The sequence below is a fragment of the Ammospiza nelsoni genome, chromosome 3 (genome assembly GCF_027579445.1).
Source record: "Ammospiza nelsoni isolate bAmmNel1 chromosome 3, bAmmNel1.pri, whole genome shotgun sequence".
NCBI classification, from domain to species: Eukaryota; Metazoa; Chordata; class Aves; order Passeriformes; family Passerellidae; genus Ammospiza; species Ammospiza nelsoni.
This window is the reverse complement of record NC_080635.1, coordinates 86,773,899-86,794,836: the sequence shown is the minus strand read 5'-3', so window position 1 is coordinate 86,794,836 and position 20,938 is coordinate 86,773,899. Positions and strand designations below refer to the sequence as shown.

General features: G+C 33.3%; 1 protein-coding gene across 1 annotated transcript in view; it reads left to right on the top strand.

Annotated features, from left to right (window-relative positions):
• The window catches only part of CSMD1 (CUB and Sushi multiple domains 1), a 1,067,119-nt gene that overhangs the window by 765,658 nt on the left and 280,523 nt on the right, over nucleotides 1-20,938 (top strand). The window contains exon 11 of the mRNA XM_059468452.1: nucleotides 16,858-16,961. Within this exon, the coding sequence (XP_059324435.1) occupies nucleotides 16,858-16,961 (104 nt within the window). The remainder of the gene's footprint in view (nucleotides 1-16,857; nucleotides 16,962-20,938) is intronic.

Here is a 20,938-nt window from a genome sequence, read left to right as displayed (position 1 = left end):
CAGTACATTACACTTTTCAAAATGTAATGTCCTACTTAATGACACATTTCTTTCTCTTTTCTTTTTCTTATTTTATTTTTTCTTGTAAGGCAATGTCACCAATTTTTCAAGATCACTTTGCTTTCTAAATCCCTCTACAGAGAGTACCTCTCTGTATTCACATTCCTTCCCAGTGCAGAAACTTGAATATTAACATAAAGTTTAAAAAACGTTGAAATTTCTATGTATCTTTAAAATCTGAAGCTAAAAACACTACCTCCAAATAGAATTTAAAAATCCTACTAACACTCATCAATCATTAAGTATTTTTTCCCTGAAGAATCAGCAGATAAGTAATGATTTATTAGATAGCTAACTCATCAAGAATTTGGACCACTTCAGATGTGGTATCTATTGTGACTGAAACCATAAGGGTTCACTGTCTCCAGCTAGACTTAAAACACAAAGAGAAAGTAAGCATGTGTTAATAATTTTAACTTTTTATCTAGTATCTTCTTAACCAAACTACATTTCTCATCTAGCTGTGCTCAGTACTGCAGCTTACTGTATTGGCATTGCCAGTTTATGTATGGTAATGCCAATATTTTTGTTTCATGAGCAATGTGGAGGTGGAAGGTGCAGGAAAGAGAAAAATTAAGAAAAGATTTGGCTAATCTCTTCTGTCTTTTATTAAGATAAAAGAGATGAGCCAAAAGAAGTCTTCTACAAATATTATTTTTTTAATAATGCTTGTTTGGCACATGATGCAAGTATATTTTAAATGCCTAAAGTCTTTACAAATAAGAAATAAGTAGACTATTTAAAATAAATAAGGAATAAAAGGAAAGCAGCGATAAACCTTTCAATAACTGACAAGAAAACATATTCAAATTAAATACAAAGAAGCTAAGTAAAACTTAACTTTGGACTTCGGTTTTAATATAGTAATTTTTTTGTTGGTTTCTATTTACAACGTCTGGATAAAGAGGAGCAGAAGTGTATTAGGATAAATCAGGTATTCTGATAGATGGCATTAGCTAATATTTGATCAGGAAATTTATTATCTGCTAATCAAAAACAGTTTTGTGACTAAATGAAAGATTTTGGAGACAAAGGCCAGTCTACAGCTTCTCACATCAGATTAAGAATGACCTCTGTGAATGTGTTTCAAATATGTAGACAACAGGGAAGTTTTACTATAAAGATAATACCATGATGTTACAAGTATTGATACTTCTAGAAGATTGTAAACTTTTTCTGCTGCAGAAATACAAGTAGTCCTCACCATTAATCACAGTACCACAGAAATGAAAGTAACAGTAAAGCAATATGTGTTAGAGAAATACAGTGAAATTAATTTTCTAAGGCTATATCTACTGTTATTTTAAGAACTCCTGATTACAGAATGGTAACTCAGCAAAAAGAAATAAAAATCTTGTTCACAGACAGAGGAAGTACACAGTATGTTTAAGCAAAGCTAAGAATTAATTTTTAGTATAATTGAGATCTTAGCAGATAAATTCAAGAAAAAAATATTAGTATACATCTAATTATCAGTGAAAAAGAATATTTCTTACAGAAGTCTCAATATTTACTATATATGGTGGTATACTTTGTGTGTATTAGATACTGGGTTTCTTTTTCTCTGTTACCCTAGAGCTGATTTTGTCCAATATATTTCTTGACCCCTGGTGAATAGTATATAGCTGTGTGGCATAGCTCCTGTAAATTAAAAAAAAAAAAACCAAAAATCATTCTAATGGAATAAAAACTTGCTATAGATATCTGTATGTGATTATCATTTTACTTTGCGAAGATAAACAAAATTAAACTGACTAGCCATAGAGACTTGCTTAATAAGAGAAATTGTCTGTCATAGAAATGAAGTAAAACAAGGCTGCAACTCCCCACAAGAAAAGTTCAGACAGGGAAAACCTAACAAGCACCAGTCCTGAGGTCTTGAAAGTTCAGTGCAAATGTGGCTTGTTACTAGGAATGGCAATGCTGCATTACAGCCCTATCGGGTTACAAGATAGTGGGGAACCAGGGTAGAGCAGTGAAGTCTCTTGGGAACTGACTGGGCATTCTAGTGGTGGCTGGGTGTATTGAGACTTATTATTGTTGAGTTTAAATATCTTACTGTGCATACAAGAAAACATTCACAATATAAATAAATGACTGGTTCAATGATATTTGCTTGTCTCGCACAATATATTAAATGGGTGTAAGGTTTTGTATGTTGCAGCTAAAAGATGACAGCAGATTTTTATTTCTCATAAAGAAGTCTTTGTAAAATATTTTGGAAGTATGCATTGTAAAAAAAATGAACAACCTCCCAAATCTAGTGCAGCCGTTAAACATATTTGTCTGTCTGTGTGCATTATTTGACCACATGTTAGTGTATATTGACCATGTGGGATTTTTTATTTTTACACGTAGGAAAAGTTATTATGTTTTGAGGCATTAATTATATTCTGAAGTCCAAAACTGCTATCTGCTAAGTGTATCTGAAAATCTGTTCCATGTAATATTACACTTTAAGCGTCCATGTCTCAACAGAGCATCTCTGTTACTTTGGGCAAACTGAGACAATTTGCCCAAACAAACAGAGATCTCAGTGTGCTGGGGGCAAGGGATAGGCAGCAGCACCTACCACTTCAAAACTCGCATTTTTTTTAATTGGTGCCCACCAGGATGCTACACCAGTGGGAGTGAGCAGATGTGTTTTTCAAGGGTTTAACATTCATACATGAAACCCAATTACACGTTCACAATGGGTTTGATTCATGCCTGCTTTACATCCTTTCATCTAGAGTTACATGTTTTAACAGGCCTGTAATCATCTGTGCCTTGAGGAACTGTCATGCATTTACCCATGTTTCTACTTCAGCGCATCTGAGTGCCAATGTCTTCCAATATGTAGATGATCTGTATTTTGCATCAACTGGTGATGCATCCTGAGCAGTGCAGGAAACTGGCATTCCTCTTGCTGCATACTGATATGTCAAATATCAGTCATAAAAAAACTGTGACATATTGAAATAATTGGAAGAAGGTGTGTCAGAAGTCCAATGCTCTAATCAAATTTTCTTTTATCATCTTATTAAATTCTGAAAGAAAAATTTGCAGATCCCACAGAATCAGTCTCACTCAGATGGATTTTCTTTCTAGCTTTGTTACATATTTTGTTACAGTATTATGGTTTAAATTGTCTAAATTTTTTCAGCAATTGGGGAGGAGAAGAGAAAACCTTAATGATTTAATCTTGCATAGTGTCACACACCATGGCACAAAACTCGGGTGCTATATAATTGCATGACTTGGAGTTTCTCAGATGACTGCGACTGATTTCTTTCTTTGGATTCTTAAGTATGTTGGGGTACATCAAGTTCATAGTTGTGCACTTAATTTGATTTTGTAAAGTTCTGTGATTTCATGTAACTGAAATAATAATAAAACTCTTTGTACTATGAATATAAAACATTTTATGGCAGGGAAATAAATAGGTAAAAAATTATTGGTAAATGAGAGAATGTGAACAAAACATCAGAAGATTTAGACATCTTTTGGCTTGCCATTTATCACTATATTTCATAGGACAGTTCAACTATTTTTGTAGAAAGGATTATATGATGGAGACAACACTTCGCTTCACATATTGAAGCAATTTTGTTTAATTTGTACTTCAAATGCATATTTAATGAGGATAGAAAACATAGCTATAAAATATCTAAATTAATTTTGCATTTCTAATTTTCAAAATCATATTCATTAAGATTGTTTCACTGTGAAACAACTTGTGCAACCTGATGTAATATTAAACAAGTATCTTCCTGAAATTATTTCAGTAGCTCTCCGCTTTCATATTTTTCTGTAAAGGTGCCCGGAGTCTTAAGTACAGTTCTTTTATTAATTTCCATTCATGGCAGAATTGGACAGTTCACATTATAGATTTTTTATTATTCCTGCAGTCATTTAAGAGTGGTGGAGAGGGAGATATGAGCTCTTCTTCCTGGAATTCAGGGAATTGTTCAAAGCTGTGCCAGGGGAGGCTTAGATTGGATATCAGGAAGCATTTCTTTTCCAACAGGGTGGTCAAACAGTGGAACAGGATTCCTAGAGTGGCCCTAGATTATACCCAAAGCCTGTCAATGTTTAAGAGGGTTTGACAAATGCCCTCAATAATATAAGTTAAATTTAAGTCAGCCCTGAAGTGGTAAGGCATTCTATTCTATTCTATTCTATTCTATTCTATTCTATTCTATTCTATTCTATTCTATTCTATTCTATTCTAGTCTATTCTAGTCTATTCCATTCCATTCCATTCCATTCCATTCCATTCCATTCCATTCATCCTACCTTTACTATTCTACCTTTATCTCTTCTATCCTGTCCTACTCCTAGCCTAGCCCAACCTATGCCTGATAACAAAGTCCATATTGCATGCATTGTTATAAGTTATTGTCTTAGGGCAAAAAAGGTCACCATTGTTATTAAGCATAGAAGATGTCAAAGAACATTTATTCCACTTTAAATTTTGTTTCATCTTGTTAAAATTACATTTTTCATTTCAGGTTTTTACAGATTTAATATCATTTCTTGGTCAAATATTAAAAAGTGGTTTTAGACTTTAGAGATATTTTGTGATTTGCTTTTGTTCCGAAATGCTAGGACACAATTTTATTATGGTTTCTCAAGCTCTTTGGTATAATGCTGCTACTGTTGCTCAAGATAGATAAGTTTTTCTGAGAAATATACCTGAACATGATTTATCAAAATGCTTCCCTTCAGCCTCCAAAACTGCATTGTAAAGTCTCATTCTTCATCTCTTTGAGATAAAATTATATAATGACAGTGTTAGGATTTATTCTAAATATTAAAAAAATGCATGCATTGCTTATCCATTGTTATAGAAAAAAAGGAAGAAATTGCAGGAACATCAGAATACTGAGGTTTCAATTAGTTAAGCAAGGAAAAAAGGAATATATAACTCCACCTAAGGCTTTTTGGTTTGCAGGTGTCATTGACATTCAAGTCAAATTTTAACTGTTCTTGTATCTTAAAAGCTACTTCATTTGGTCACTGACCCAGCTTGTCTCAAGTACGGTTTACGTTGCATTTAATTTTCTAGACAATATATCTTCATGTTTCTATGTCAGCAAGAATTTCAACAAGAAAATAACCGAGTACACATATTTCAAGAAAAACCCTAATATTTTTAATTGGTCCAAAAGTCTTTGAAATCCATCTTTAGAGATATTCTTCCTTTTTCCCTCCACTATTTTATTGATAATGCAGTTTGCTATTGAGTATTATTTTTTTAGTAAATTATTTATATGTTTCACTCTGATTTAAAAGTAAGTCATGTAATATTGCAGAGGGAAAAATGCATGTATCCTTAACTACTATTCTCTTTACATTTTAATGGTGTTTTTACATAATCTCCTCATTGAATATTCATCACAGATGATGTCTTAGCAAACTGACAGAAACTGTTCTGTTTACCCATTTATAATTTGAATTAGAGCCAAACAATATCTTCCACCCAAATGTGTACTTACTGGGCACTATGATCTGCATATTCAAGCAGATTGCTGTATGGTTTTGATACTAATGACCAGAGATCATCTTTACTGATTCCAGTACATTTCTTATGAGGTCAAGAACATTGCAGGTCAAGAACAGCTCCACTCAAGAGATTATAAATGCAAGGACATAAAATCAAGGTAAACTCTAAAGGAATCAGCCTGTAATCATTAAAGTAAATCATATTTACCACTTCCTCTTAATACATATGAACCTCATGGCACAGGATGAAAATAAATATATTCATTACCACTGAGATGTAAGGGACATTTTCATCATAAGTATGGGATTTGAGAAAGTACATTGAGATGTTAGAGATTGGATTTTAAAGCCAAGACAGGTAGGCTTTTATTACCAAAAAATTAAATATGTAATTATGTTTTGTGTTGGGGTTTTTATTTTTGGAAATTTAAACCATGCGAAGCATTGCTGAACAATGTTCAAAATGTATGTGCTGTCATCACTATTGTTATTTTTATGGCTTTTGGGAGAAAGAGTTTTGTTTTCTCCCTATGATCTCTAAGAGAAGTTTAATATTTACTGTAGATGAATGTGAATGTCTTCGTAAGTCATTTTATTAGAATTAATTTTAATGTTTCAATTCTCCTACATAGTTGTGGTAGGTTGATCTTGCCTGGCTGCCAGGTGCCCACCAAGCTGCTTTCTTGCTCTTCCTCCTTATCAGGCCAGGAGGAGAAAATAAGATAAAGAAGCTCATGAGTCAAGGTAGGGACAGGGAGATTGTACACCAGTTAGGGAAGATAGATTCAACTTTGGGAAGATTAATTTGCAGACAATTAAACATAGAGTAGGATGGTGAGAAACAACAATAAAAACTTTCTCAAGTCAAACTCTTTGGCATCCTTCCTGACTGAATGATGAAAAGGTGTGGAGAATATGGGCTGCAGTCAATTCATAACAGCTCCTCTCTGCCACTCCTTCTTCACACTTGTACCCTGCTCTATTGCAGTGTCCTTCTTTTGGGATAGTAGTCATTCATAAACAGCTTGAATGTGGTCCTTCCCACATGCTGCTGTTTATGGCTCCTTTCCTTTTTATTTTGTCATGTAAAAGTGTAATTGTAAATTACAAAGCTTTTGTCACACGCTAAGATTCTTATTACTTCCTAGACAGCAGGTTGAATTGAATTTTAGTTTAGGAAAACAATAGTAATAATAATACAGAGAATTATTCAGAAAACAATTTGGTTTTTGTTTCAAAAGTACACTTGGGCCAACAAGGCATGTTGTTGTATATTTTAAAAATAGAGTAGGAAGAAAAGCTCTAAAGAAAATGCAACTTTCAAAGTCAGTTTAATTTAATGTATTAATATGAATGCCAAAATTTCATATTCATAACTGCTTGCTATTCATAATGTAAGCACAGGGAAAAATTATTTACTTTTTTTTCAGAATGAAGTTAACCTCGATGTATTTAAACTTTGTAGTGTATAACACTATCTAAAAACTTCCAGATTTATGTAAAACCTTGGTGCCCTGACAATTCAATTTCCATGTAATATTACTGAGATTTTATTACAGAGATATGCATTCATTCTTAGTTCCTTCATTCTCATCATGTATATAAATGTTTTGTATTTATAAATGTATATACCAGCAGTTTATATGTTCTAGCATTATAAATAAGAGTTTTTCTATATGAAGCATGTGTTTTCTTATTACACCAAACACTTCAGTACATCAAAGATAGAACTTGTTTGTCCATCCTCAAGTATCTGTTATGGTATGAGATGCTCAGGTATTCAAGGTGTTACAAACAAGGCTGATGTGTATGACACAGGAAAATCCATGTCACTCTAGAGAGGACAACAAGATGCAAACACATCTTGTATGGCAGAAAATATCAGAGTGTGGACATCTGAAAGAAAGAAACACTATATGCTGACACATTGCTTCATTTTCCCCTTAAAATTCCATAAATGTAAACTTCCATTAGCACAGTAAACATACCTGCTTTACCAGAGTTTCTAACTTGGCTCAATATGGCCCAGAGCTTTCCAATCTGTATTTTAAAAAGCATTAACAGTAGTTGTATGCATATCTAGTGAATTAATTGAACTGTCACATTGTATTTTTCTGAGGCATTTCTTTCTATGAATATTTTGGCATCTCCTTGGACCTATGGAGGTTTTTCAGTGTTCACTTCAATTGCCTTTTTGCACCATACGGTGTGATGGCAAGACATGTCACCCTTCTAAAAGAAATAGTTTGTGCTCTTGGAACTATTATGCCACAATAACAAGAAACCAACAAGCTCAAGTGCTCTACTTCTCAAAGAAAACTGGTGGTTTTGGACCTTTCAGCTACTATTGACAGATGGTTACTACTGCAGGAAATTATCCTAAAAATAAGTTTCATAGTGTTAGAATGCATGAAATAAAGGATTTACCCAACATGTTCAACCAAAAATAATATTTGAACTACTAGGTGTGTATGGATTTCCCATAGTTAATTCTTTGTTTAAGGTCACAAGTGCAAATTTGCTTTGTTATTTTATTAGTTTTATGTCCTGGCCATTCCACCGACCCACATGTCATACAAAGGTATTTGAATTCCTTTGGTGAATATTGTACAATGATATTTGAGTTAGGACACATGAAATTCATTATATTTTTTTAAAGTTTTCTGAAATTTGAATATTTGCCATACATGATTCATGTTTCACATGAAGTTTAAGTAACAAGAATTTAAGTGTCAGAAAACTCTTGAGGAATTATGCTTTTAAATAAGTAATTTTCAAGGACTTGAAATTAATTGCTTTAAGGACTACACAATAATAACAGGGCTGGGATTTAACACTTCAGATTCCCACTTATGGCACTTTCTAGAGAATAGTTTGTGTATAGATGGATATACACCTTTGATACTTAAACACTTCTTCATGTAGACCTTTCTTTCATGTGCTCTATCAAGATTCATCTGCACTTTGAATTAATCAATAAAATTAACCTACTCCTTAAAGACTTTAGGAAGAAAGACAACAGTCAAATGGAGCAAAGTCAGTATTTTTCTCCTGCTTAAATTTTTAAGGCAAAAAAAATTGGTGTGCTCATTTAATAAGTGATATTCTCAGCCTTTATTTAAGTCAGAGTTCTTATCTGGTAATTCATGTGATATTAGTTTATGTGTAATTTGTTTTTAAAAAATGCTAGCTGGAGCTTTTAATTTTCAAATTTAAAGAACATTATTTGCAGACCTTGTTTTGAACAACAAATCTAAAAGTATTTCTTTAAAATGTTTTGGAAAATATTTACAGTAATAAAATTAGCACAATCAGAATTCTTTTTGATAAATGGCAAGCAAATAGATGCATTTTTTTTATTTCATTTCCATTTTTCAGCTTAAAACAAATGACACAGTGTTTCTTTAAAGCTTGTATTTCCATATTTGTTTCCTACTGACAGTTGGAGCAGCAGCAGGAGCAAAAATGAAAGCCATATATTTGGCATTTTTCTTTGGCAAAAAATGAGAAATAGATCATCCTAATATATCAGAGAGTTGTCTAAAATTGTCCAAAAGTTATAAATTCCAAACTTTTAGTTTGAATATATGAATAATTATCTCCTCTTGCGATTCTGCTTTTTATTGTTTTAATTTTAGCTTTCAAACCTAAATCAAATTGATTGATAATTCATTAAAAATATGGCTCACATAGATGTGAAATATTCAGGGGACTTTAATTTTAATGCTGTATACTATTCTGTGTACATGGAAATGGTAACATATTTGTATACATATCAAACAAACAGAAAAGAGAAGGAGGAAAATGTTTTAATGATTAAGATGGCAAAGTGAAATTCGACATGATGTTTAGGCACTGTAGCTGAAGATTGAAATCTAACTTGGCAACAAGCTGCTTCTCTAACTGAGTAACAGATTGTGGCAGCTCTGTTAACTCTGAAATCATCATTATGGGATTTTTTTTTTTAGCGTCTCCTTCTACAGAAGAAACTAAACTGTGACTAAAAATGTGTTCATTCTCTTATTGCGGATGTATTTAAATTCCTTAAGCAGATGATTAGTTATAGATCTATTTTACATAATTAGCAGCTACCACTAAAAATGGCACTTCATAGTATCAAGAATTTTATTATTCTCATTTTTACATTTAATTCTCTATCTTTTTATAGGTCTAGCTTCCAGCCACTGTATGTCCATCCTTTCTATCCTATATTTCAGAAAGTTCTTCCTTATTGGAATAGTATAGGATTAATGTCAAATCACTTCATAACTTTTACTACATAAACAAAATGAGCTGATTTTTCTTAAGATTGTTCTTATTGTTTTCTTCCAAAGATCTCAGATTATTTGGCCTTAATTAACTTGCTGAGGAAGGGCTATGTTGGTTATGGCAAGTACATTCAAAGTTATCTATGTTAAAAATGGCAATCCAAAGAAAGAAAAGCTGTGGGGAAAAAGACAGTCTGTGTTTACTTACCTGAAAAATGCTCCAGGCATGGGACAATCACCTGATAATAGTCATTATAAAACAAACTTTAAGATTATTATTATTATTATTATTGTTGTTGTTGTTGGGATTTTACTTTTTTCCTTCTTTTTATAAAACAGCATCAGCATTTTTGGTTTTACGTTATTACTACAATATGATATTAATGTTATTTCCTTCGTATCTTTGTTTAATTTCTACCAGGTGTGGTTATTAGGTTAATTTTCAAGTCATTAGTGGAGACTAAAAGGAAAATACATTCCTGAGAATGAGGAATATAAATTATAATGTCAATATTGAAAAATAAGCAAATTTCTTTTTATAAATGCTTTTTAAGTAATTACAGTTGTTGGGATAATGGCAGTACCAAAAGCTTTTAACATTTTTTTAAAATAATGAACAGAATAATCTAAATTTTTTGCAATAAATTTGTAGTCACTTAATAAAAATTGGAGGTATTAAAATTTTACAGGATAGGACTTTGTATTGGCATCAATTTTATTTCTTCTGTTTGGAGCCTATCTCAGCCTGGTATTTGCAAGTTATTAATTTTGCATCTTATTAATTGCAGCTTTACCCATGCCAAATTATAAATAATATGACTGGGATAAATATTTTACCTTTTTTAAGGGCTTTGAGGGAAAAGGAATAACATAATTTACAAAGGAATATGAAAAAAAAGTTATACCATCTTTCATAATACATCACCATAAACCTTCTTCATTAAGAGTTACCTAGTTTTATTACTATATATAGTCAATTTTTTACATTTCCTCTTCCTCTGGATTTTGTCCATAATTACATTGCCACTTAAAAATTCAAGAGATATCACTGTAGGAGGGGTGGGCTAGGGAAAGAGTGGAGTTTTGAGAGTTTTCTCAAAAAAAACATGCTTCCATGTGTTCTCTAATACTGGCAACATCTTTTGAAATTGCTTCTATATTATGTTGTTCTTAAGTAAAATAGGTGCTCCAAATCTTAGGTTACAAATCTGCTTTCAGAATCTGGCTCCATTCTTCTAAAAATTAAAAAAAGAAATTAGAAACCTGAAAGACTGGATTAGTATTTCTATGTTTAAGTCAATATTCAATAAAACTTGAATATTTATGTTACTTTTGATATTTACATAGCAGCAGAGAGAAGAAGCAAAGTAGTAAAGTACTATTACATTTGAAGGAAAATACTTTTACATTAAGTACTGTTAAATTTGTCAATTAAATGGAATAATCTATTACAGTTTCAAACAGCTTTTATAAAAAGACTTTATAACTAACAGCTTTTTATTATTTTAAAATCTCTAATCATGGATGCTCAGTATTGTTTTGTTTTCTGATTTTAATGTATGCTACTGTAGTTTTTCTCAGGCAACAAATTGTCTCACTGTATTTTCTCATTTTTAAGAGATGTTCCTACAAGCAGGTCTTGGGTTTTTTTCTTTTTTTTTGTCGTTGGACATTTGTTTGTGTGGTATTCTTTTTCTTTTTCTTGGTTTGGATTTGTTTTTTGTGGATTGTGTGGGGATTTTTTGCTTGTTTTTGCTGGTTTGTTTTGGGGTTTTGTTTGTTTTTCTTTGTTTTCTTTAGGTTTTTTGGTTTTTTTTTTTGTTGTTTGGGGTTTTTTTGTTTCATTTTGAGGGGAGGATAAGATACACTTCTATTAACATTGATGCTGTTTTGAAGTTGTTGACTTGATCTGCTTGTAAATATCACAGCTGTCTTATGAGGAGTTTTCTTCTTGCAGTTTAGAAAAAAATTCACTGCTCTTGTTTAAATACTTTCTCTTTACTTAATGCATACATTTATAACATATATAAGTAATAGTAAAATAGGTCCTGTTAGTAGTGAAAGAACATGCACACCTAGGTGTTTTGGAGATGTAGCACTGCCGTGTGCCCTATTGCTTCCTCCAGGCAGAATGTCCATACAGGCATTTCCTACAACTCTGGTGCTGTTTTTATCCATTGCTTGCCACAGCAATTACGCCAGCAGAAACATGAAGTATGGGAGTATCTAGGGTAAAAGAAAGTGTTTCAAATGAAAAACTAATTATGACAAATTTACTTGCAGAACTTTTGTATACGTACCTCCTTAGGTGTCTTGTATTTTTAAGCTTTTTCTTGTTTTCTGTTTTCACAGTCTATTTATCTAATAAGAAGTAATCATTCTGAATTGCTTATAAGGGAATTTTGTCTCATACCTTTCAGAAAGCAAATAGGATCATTCTTCTGTAAGAAGAATGTAACTGATCATCCAGGAATAAACATAATATGGTTGGAAGCAATTTTCATGTTTCCAGTTTTTCTAAATGAAAATTAATTCTTTTCTTCATTTGATCTGTTCATATTAAGCATATGTAAATTGTGATGGTAAAATTAGTATTATTGGAAATTTTAATTGCAAAACAAAACTGAATCTGGATAAGTACCACAGAGCTGTTTTTTTCCTCCCTTGGTATATTAATCAGTATTGTTAAACCACATATGAAGTATATGGTGGTATATTGTGATATTATTGAATCCTCATAAATTTTTCCTATGCAGTACTCATATCTATATTGAAATATAGGTACAGATATAGATATATCCATATCCAAGTTGTCTTATATTCTTCAATCTGCCTTCTAACAAATCTTAAAAGTTATTCTGACAATTCAAAGCTTAATCTACACACAAATTTTAACCAAATAGATATGGGTAAATTTAGTTTCTCATAGTCATCAAAACTCCCATATAGTCACTAGAAACAGTAATTCTAAGTGGTAGTTTGCTCCACCGTAAGACAGGTGATATGAATTGTGTCAGGCCAGTCTCACTTAAGGGCTTGGTAAAATTTTGGAGAAAATTATTCTGGGAATTTTTGAAAAACACCTGAAGGACAACACAGTCAATGGTCACAGTGAGCCGTTCTTCATGGTCAAAGTTCTTCATGTCCTGCTTCACATACTTAATTTCCTTTTATGATAGGGTAACCCACCTGGCTAAACAAAGGAACCCAGTTGATGTGATATTTTTGGATTTCAGTGTTTTTTAATACTGTGTTTCACTGGATCCTTCTGGACAAAATGTCCAGAACTCAACTGCATAAACACATCATGTGATGGGTGATCAACTGGCTCATGATTTGGACACAAAATGTGACAGTGACTGGGGTGACACCAGACTGGGGACTTGTCACTAGTGGTGTTCCACAGGGCTCCATCCTCAGCCCAGTTCCCTCACACATTGTCATAAATGAGTGGGATGCCGGGCTGGAAGGAATACTGAGCAGGTTTGCAGATGATACAAAACTTGGAGAAGCTGTTGACTCCCTGGAAGTCAGGGGGGCCCTGCAGACAGAACTCAATAAATTAAAGTACTGGACAATCACCAGCCATAGAAAGTTCAACTTGCCATAGGAAGGCCAAGTGCTGGATCCTACACCTGGGATGGAACAATCCTGATTGTATGTATAGATGAGAAACTGGAATCAGAACTCTGGAAATGGACCTGGGGGACCTGGTCACAGAATCACAGAACAACAGAATGACTAGTTTGGAAGAGACCTTCAAGATCATCAAGTCCAACCCATGCCCTAAACACCTTAACTAAACCATAGCACCAAGTGCCATACCCAGTCTTTTTTTGAACACATCCAGGGATGGTGACTCCACCACCTCCCCAGGCAGGCCATTCCAATATTTTATCACTCTTTCTGTGGAAACTTCTTCCTAATATCCAAACTATATTTCCCCTGACACAGCTTGAGACTGTGTCCTCTCGTTCTGTCAGTTGCTGCCTGGAGAAAGAGACCAACCCCCCCCTGACTACAGCTGCCTTTCAGGAGTTGTAGAGAGTGGTAAGGCCACCCCTGAGTCTCCTCCAGGCTAAACACCCCCAGCTCCCTCAGTCATTCCTCACAGGGCTTGTGTTCCCAGCCCCTCACCAGCCTCGTTGCCTCCTCTGGATGTGCTCAAGCATCCCAATGTCCTTCCCAAACTGAGGGGCCAGAACTGGACACGGCACTCCAGGTGTGGCCTCACTAGTGCAGAGTACAGGGGGAAGGATGACCTCCCTGCTCCTGCTGGCCACTATTCCTGATAACAGGCCAATAGCAAGCTGAATCTGAGTGAGCAGTGCCCTGGCAGCCAGGAGGGCCAACCCTGTCCTGGGGGCATCAGGCCTAGAATCTCCAGCTGGGCAAAAGAGGGGGTTGTCCCTCTCTGCTCTGCACTGGGGTGGCCTTACCTCGAGTGCTGGGGCCAATTTTGGACACTACAATATAAAAAGGACATTAAACTTTGAGAGAGCATCCAAAGGAGGGTAGCAAAGATAGTGAAGGGCCTTGAGGGGAAGCTGTGTGAGGAGCAGCTGAGGGCACTTGGTCTGTTCAGCCTGGGGGAGACTGAGGGGAGACCTCACTGCAGTTACGGCTCCTTGTGAGGGGAGGAGGAGGGGCAGGCACTGATCTTCTCTGTGTGGTCACCAGTGACAGGACCTGAGAGAATGGCCTAAAGATGTGTCAGGGGAGGTTTGGGTTGAAAATCAGGAAAAGGTTCTTCACTTAGAGTGTGGCTGGGCAATGGAACCGGCTCTGCAGGGAAGTGGTCACAGCACCAAGCCTCAGGCACATGTTGTGACTCTTGGGGCTGTCTTGTACAGGGCCAGGAACTGTACTCAATGATCCTGGTGGGTCCTTTCCAACTCAGGAAATGTTATGAGAGAAAAGTGCCGTTTTCTGTCCACTAGCTGTGAAAAGAGCAATGATTAGACTGGGTGCTTACTGTTTACACATTAAAATTTAGTTTCTATGAGTCAGATTCAATTTAGTGAAGGAATTAAATTTAGTCCTCTTAGCCCTCAACCATTTAAAGATCTTTCCAAAAGATTTTATGTGTTAGCATAGAATAACAATTATCACAGAAATGGAGATAACAAGATTTCGTTTAATATTGTGTAATATATCTTCACAATGTATCTTCCATAAAGGAATGTTTCTTGTCACATTTCCTATATGCTTAGCCAGAAGCTTAAAATTTTCATTTATGTTTTATATGCAGTTACTTTTTTTTCTAACTTATTTTGGTATTAAAGAGGTAAACGTTCATATTTGTTTTTAAATTTTTGTATAAAAGAATTTGTGAGTCTAATCAAATGTATTATTTGGAGTCAAACCAAATGTATCATGTAAATAATACATTATCTTATATTTTCACGGAATTCTATTAGGTTTTCTCCTCCATATGAAGTAATAGTTGCATTAAAAGTCTTGCAGTTATTTTTTTTGCCAGGAACAACTCTTTTTTTGTGCTTCTACATAATTTTTGCTTCCTTTTGTCTTTGTTAGTCTTGATTTAATAATTAAATTTTGCATGTTAACCACTGATATAATTTAGGAATACTAGAAGGTACACCAGGAGAAGATGAAAATGTATATTGTTTTATCTGAAGCATGTTGCCTGAAAATCATATGATTACTGTAACAATGGACAACCAAGGCATGAGACCCCACTAGCAGGGCTTTAGGAAAGGCAGAGCCAACCTGATCTCCTTTTAGATGACCCCCTTAGTTGATGAGGGAAAGGCTGTGGATTTTCTCTGCCTGTAGGCTTTTCTTTGGGTTACAAACAAAAGCAACATAGCTCAATGTAAATATCACCTAATCCAGTGGTGTAAGTTCCTCTCTACAGTTCGTTGTACTAGACTTTTCCAATTCCAACACAGAAATGAGGCGGCCTGGCTTTCTTTTTTAATACTGAGAAAGTTTAAACAACTAGCTTGGCTTGGATAATGCTTTTTTAGAGGGCTAAAATTTGATTGAGATGCATTCTGCCTTGATAATCATATAGCAATACATTTAAGTGGATGGAAAGTGTAGTTTTTCCATGTGCTTCCTCCAAAAAAGGAGCATAATAAAACTTCTGCTGAAAACTCAAATCTGACCCAAATTTTGTTTCTAACCACAAAACAAAAGAAAAATTAACTGCATCACATGCAATGGCTGATGTTATCTGAGAGCTTATCCAGGAATATCTCTAAAAGTTAGTATAAAGATAAAATGAATAATTTTGTGGAAAATCACTGACTGCACTATCGTGTCAAGTTTTTTGCAGAAACCTTTTGTATCCAATTACAAAAAGGTGCAATGTCCTGATATATGTGTACATATATATCAGCTGCAACTACTTGCCAATACTGAACTCTAAAATTGCTTGTCTTAGAATTGTTCTTTTATAGAAACTAAGTCCATTTTCACACTTTATGTTAAAAAATTAAAATTTTGTAAATAACTTTTCAAAGAACTCTGAGAGGTACATTTGTAATTTTCTTGGCAATGCATGACTAGACATTATGTGGAATCACAGTTTAATGTTAGTAATTTATGCAAGGAAATTCATGCTTTTGAATTTCTTTGAACCAGCCTCCTCTATCTTTTTATGAATTGGTAGTTCAAATGTTCTACCTTGTTATTTTATGATCCAAGAGATAAGAATGTTTTAATATACTTCCAATACTAGCTCTTCAATTTTTATATAGTTAAAAAAATATATACATACAATATATATAGAGTTAGAAAAGGAAAATACTTCAATAATGAACAATTACCACCAGTTAGTGGTGTCTGGCATCTTTGTATCTTAGCATGTGATACTTCTGAAGCATTATGGCAGTGACGTGCTCCTAAGCATGAGAAAACGCAGAATTTTCTGCACTTGTGGTCTTTCTAGGTATCTTTCAAAAATAATTATTGCATCATTATCTGATTTATAGCAGGCAAATAACTCAAGAATTGAACAGGTTAGATAACATGTGGGAATGTTTGAAGTAACTGAGTTATTTAATTTTAATAGGTGATAAAGCTTGCTTTTGAAGAGTTTGAACTGGAAAGAGGCTATGATACTCTTACTGTTGGAGATGCTGGGAAAGTTGGTGATACCAGAACAGTGTTGTATGTGTAAGTATACAACTTCCAAAATTTTTCTTGGAAATTTGCTGTCATGTTGTTTCTTCCAGGCCAGGATATATCTACTTAAATTTGCAATTTTAATGTATGGAACTTGATAATTAATGTAAGCTTAAAATTCAAGCACCATCAATGAAAATTTTTCATTACAAAGTTTGCTCCAAATAATTAGTAGCATCTTTATAGGCTTTAACATTAGGGACTCAAAACTGCAAATTGAATTTTTAAAATAAAAAATAATACTTCCTTTAAAAAACAACTACCTGTATAACTGGAATTGTATTCACAAGCAATTAAGGGAATTAAAAAATAAAAGGTTCAGATTGCAGTGAACAGAAGATACAACTTGTGTAAAAAAAGGCATTGATTGATTTAAAATTTTGAATATTCAAAATTGGATTTGTTTATAAAGTTTTAATGAAAGGACACAGTCTACTTTTCAGTAAATTTAAACATGCTTTATGGAATAATATAATGTAATATATTGATGGTGTAGGAATTTAGATAAATTTGAAGGAAAATTCCAGACTAGATAGCTACTTTTAATTTACAGCTCTTCAATAGTGTCTGGACTAATGGAAATAATAGAATCCTGTACAGATTAATTAATCTCATCTACCTTAACCATCTCATTTTTGTTGCATATGCTATTTTTTTCTTACTGCATAATGAGATCTTGTGGTTAACAAGATATTTTGGCTGCCACTTTTAGAGGGTTAAGTTATCATGTGAATCCTGGTCACCAAACACAGAACAAAATTACAGATTTGATAAATTATCAATGACTAAATAAGAGAAATTAGCAGCAATTATGCCATAATAACATTACTGTCTTTATCCAACAGATAAAAATCTGTTGTATAAAGACAGTATTGAACACATTTGATAAAAAAATCCAATGTAACTTTATATTTTGAGAGAGTTTTAATTCATAAAAATAATTGCCATTTAGTTTCCTTTACTTATCTATAACAAATGAGTGCTCTTAACACCCACACATTTTATTTTAAATAAACTAGAATGCTTTTGCAGGGAGACATCTGAGGACAATATTTCCATCACATGTATTGGCTTATGAATATAGAGATTTATTAATTGTTAATATCTGAACTGTCATATCAAAGTTCTTAGAAAACTCCTAGTTTAATTTGGCCTAAAATATGACGAAGAATTATTTAATTATTTGCTCAATGCTTGTTTTTCTTTGTTTGCAATACCAAGTATCTGCTACTGAGTAAATTGAATTCTATATTCTGAGTATCTGAAAAAGGAAAAAAGAAAAAAAAATTAAAGCAGACAAGGAAACTCCCTGTTTTGAAGGCTTGCACATTATACTAACAAGAAAACAAATGAACTGGGAATGGATTTCCACACCTGAGTTTATTTTTTCTTGTATTTTGCACACCAGTTGTATAATGCAACAGCCCTTCTGGTGAGGTTGATCTAATTGCTTGTAACTATGACAAAAGGGTTTGCATTTTTTTCTTTATGGTATTGGGATACATTTTTGCTCATAGAGAGTGCAAAACTCCTTAAGAGTCAAATCTATAAGTAGGAAATTTGCTATCCTAAACTGTTAATGGTTTTCTACACTGTGTATACTTTATATGTCAAAACTTGCCAAAATTATGTCAAAATTTAATCTAGGTGTCAATTTTCTTTTTTTTACCTTTCCATTTGAAGCCATTTAGCCTGTGACTACCTAGTTGACATCTATATTCCATGACTATGCAAAAAATAAAAATAGAAATTAAAAATATTATTTTATCATATTAATTGCTATTTAATAAGCAGTACTCCATAATAACATCACCTCCTATAACTTTTTTTAACTTTAATAACATTTTAAAAATTCTGTAGCAGACATCCACTTCTAAATTCATCACTGGCATTTCTAGAACTAGTACAATGGTCCCACTAGAGACACACTTTAATTCTAACCATTTCTTATATATATTTTTTGGACTAAAATAGCAACTGTTTTATCCATATTAGTCCACAGCCCATCCTGTAGGATTATGGTACAGTGTTGGTCCTACCATCTTTACTGTAACTTGTATGTTTGATGAAAGTGAAATCTATGCAAATAAATTTAGCTGCCTTTTGGGCAGTAAAATTAGCATTACACTGAAAATCATTTGAGAAACAAAATTATTAATAACTGAAATACACTCGAATACAGGAAGGCCCAAGGACAAGTCTCATGATAATTAATAATGAATCTGAATTTCTATTGAGACAGTGTTCTTGAAGTTATTAAACACTGGATTGTATCATGCATTATGAAATATGTTATACTTAAACATCACCACAGATATGTGCCATTTCACTTGCTGTTCAGGAGGGTCTTTTGTAAATGCAAAGCAACATCTCTCATAAAACTCTAGGTCCACTTGTAGATATATTACCATAAGAAAGTTCATAACTAAATGTCAGAGTGATTTTCTTTTCAAAATTTTTTATTAGTTGGTTGTAATAACATCTGTTACATTTAATGAGCTTTCAGCAGCACCTTGCAGTTTCTTATTCATCCCAGGAGAATGAGGTCTTACAGCGAAGACTTTTCTAGCTAGTTTTAATTTCTAAATTTCTCAGGGCGTCTTAAAGAAATAATACAGCTTTTCTTACACTCTTCAAGCTTCTGTTGGCAGACAAAATGCCAGAATTTCTGCAGAAATTATGCAGAATATCACTGTAGAATCTCACTCATTTGATTGTAAAACTTTGTAGCTTTTCTGATTTAGTTGCAGATGGTCTGATCTTTAGATGATTACAGACTGGGAAAAACTCGGAGGCAGTAACAGCATGTGTTGATAGACAGATCGGCATTCCTTAAAGATTTGATCTGCTTTATCTTCTGTCCTACCTGAAGGATGTAGTTCTATCTATGGAGGCATTCTCAAGGAATAAAACCAAACAGAAACAACAACAAAACCTAAACTAAACCAGCAAACAAAACAAAACAAAAAAACAGACAGAAACTACCATCACCACCACAAAGAAATGACTGTACATTTTATTGATTTTTGCTTTTGGCTTCTTTTTTCTCTTTTTTTTTTTAGGGGGGTGTGTGGGGGGGAATTGTTTTCTCCCACTTCCTTCCCTTCCAAAAGTCTTGGCCCTCTTCCTATACCCCAACATGTGAATCTGAGGAAGTGATTGTATTTTGTTTGGTTCATATCTATCATGTATGGATAGACCACTGGCATTTTGAAGGAAGGAGGTTCTTCCTATTTGATGTGTTTACCTTTTTCAGTTGTGGCTTTTTCTTTTTCTTTTTTTCTTTTTCTTTTTCTTTTTCTTTTTCTTTTTCTTTTTCTTTTTCTTTTTCTTTTTCTTTTTCTTTTTCTTTTTCTTTTTCTTTTTCTTTTTCTTTTTCTTTTTCTTTCCTTTTCCTTTTTCTTTTTCCTTTTTCTTTTCCTTTTCCTTTTTCTTTTTTTTTTCTTTTTCTTTTTCTTTTTCTTTTTCTTTTTCTTTTTCTTTTTCTTTTTCTTTTTCTTTTTCTTTTTCTTTTTCTTTTTCTTTTTCTTTTTCTTTTTCTTTTTCTTTTTCTTTTCCTTTCTTCCTTTTTTTTTGCTTGCATTCTGTAGAGACATTTCTATTAATTGAAAGCATTTCATCCTACTCATAAAGACTTAGAATTTTTGGGTTCATTTTATCTGTGTTCAGAAATTATCAATGTAGGTCTCATACATTAATCAGGTTACTGAGTATAAAGAGAGCCATTTAAACAGTTGTTAGTTGGTCCTGCAATAGGTTTACATATCTAAATAGCCATTGAGAAATTTTTGCACAAAACTTGCAAGTTTCCAGTTGTCCTTCAGTGTGTATGTAATCTTTGCATTTTCTTTCTTTGTATATGTATTTCTGCAGGCATCTCCTAAACTACTTTTGTTTGTTACTCACTGTCTGGTGGGGTATTTTCCTTTCCTAAGCTGGTTATATTATTAATTTAAATGAATGTCCCA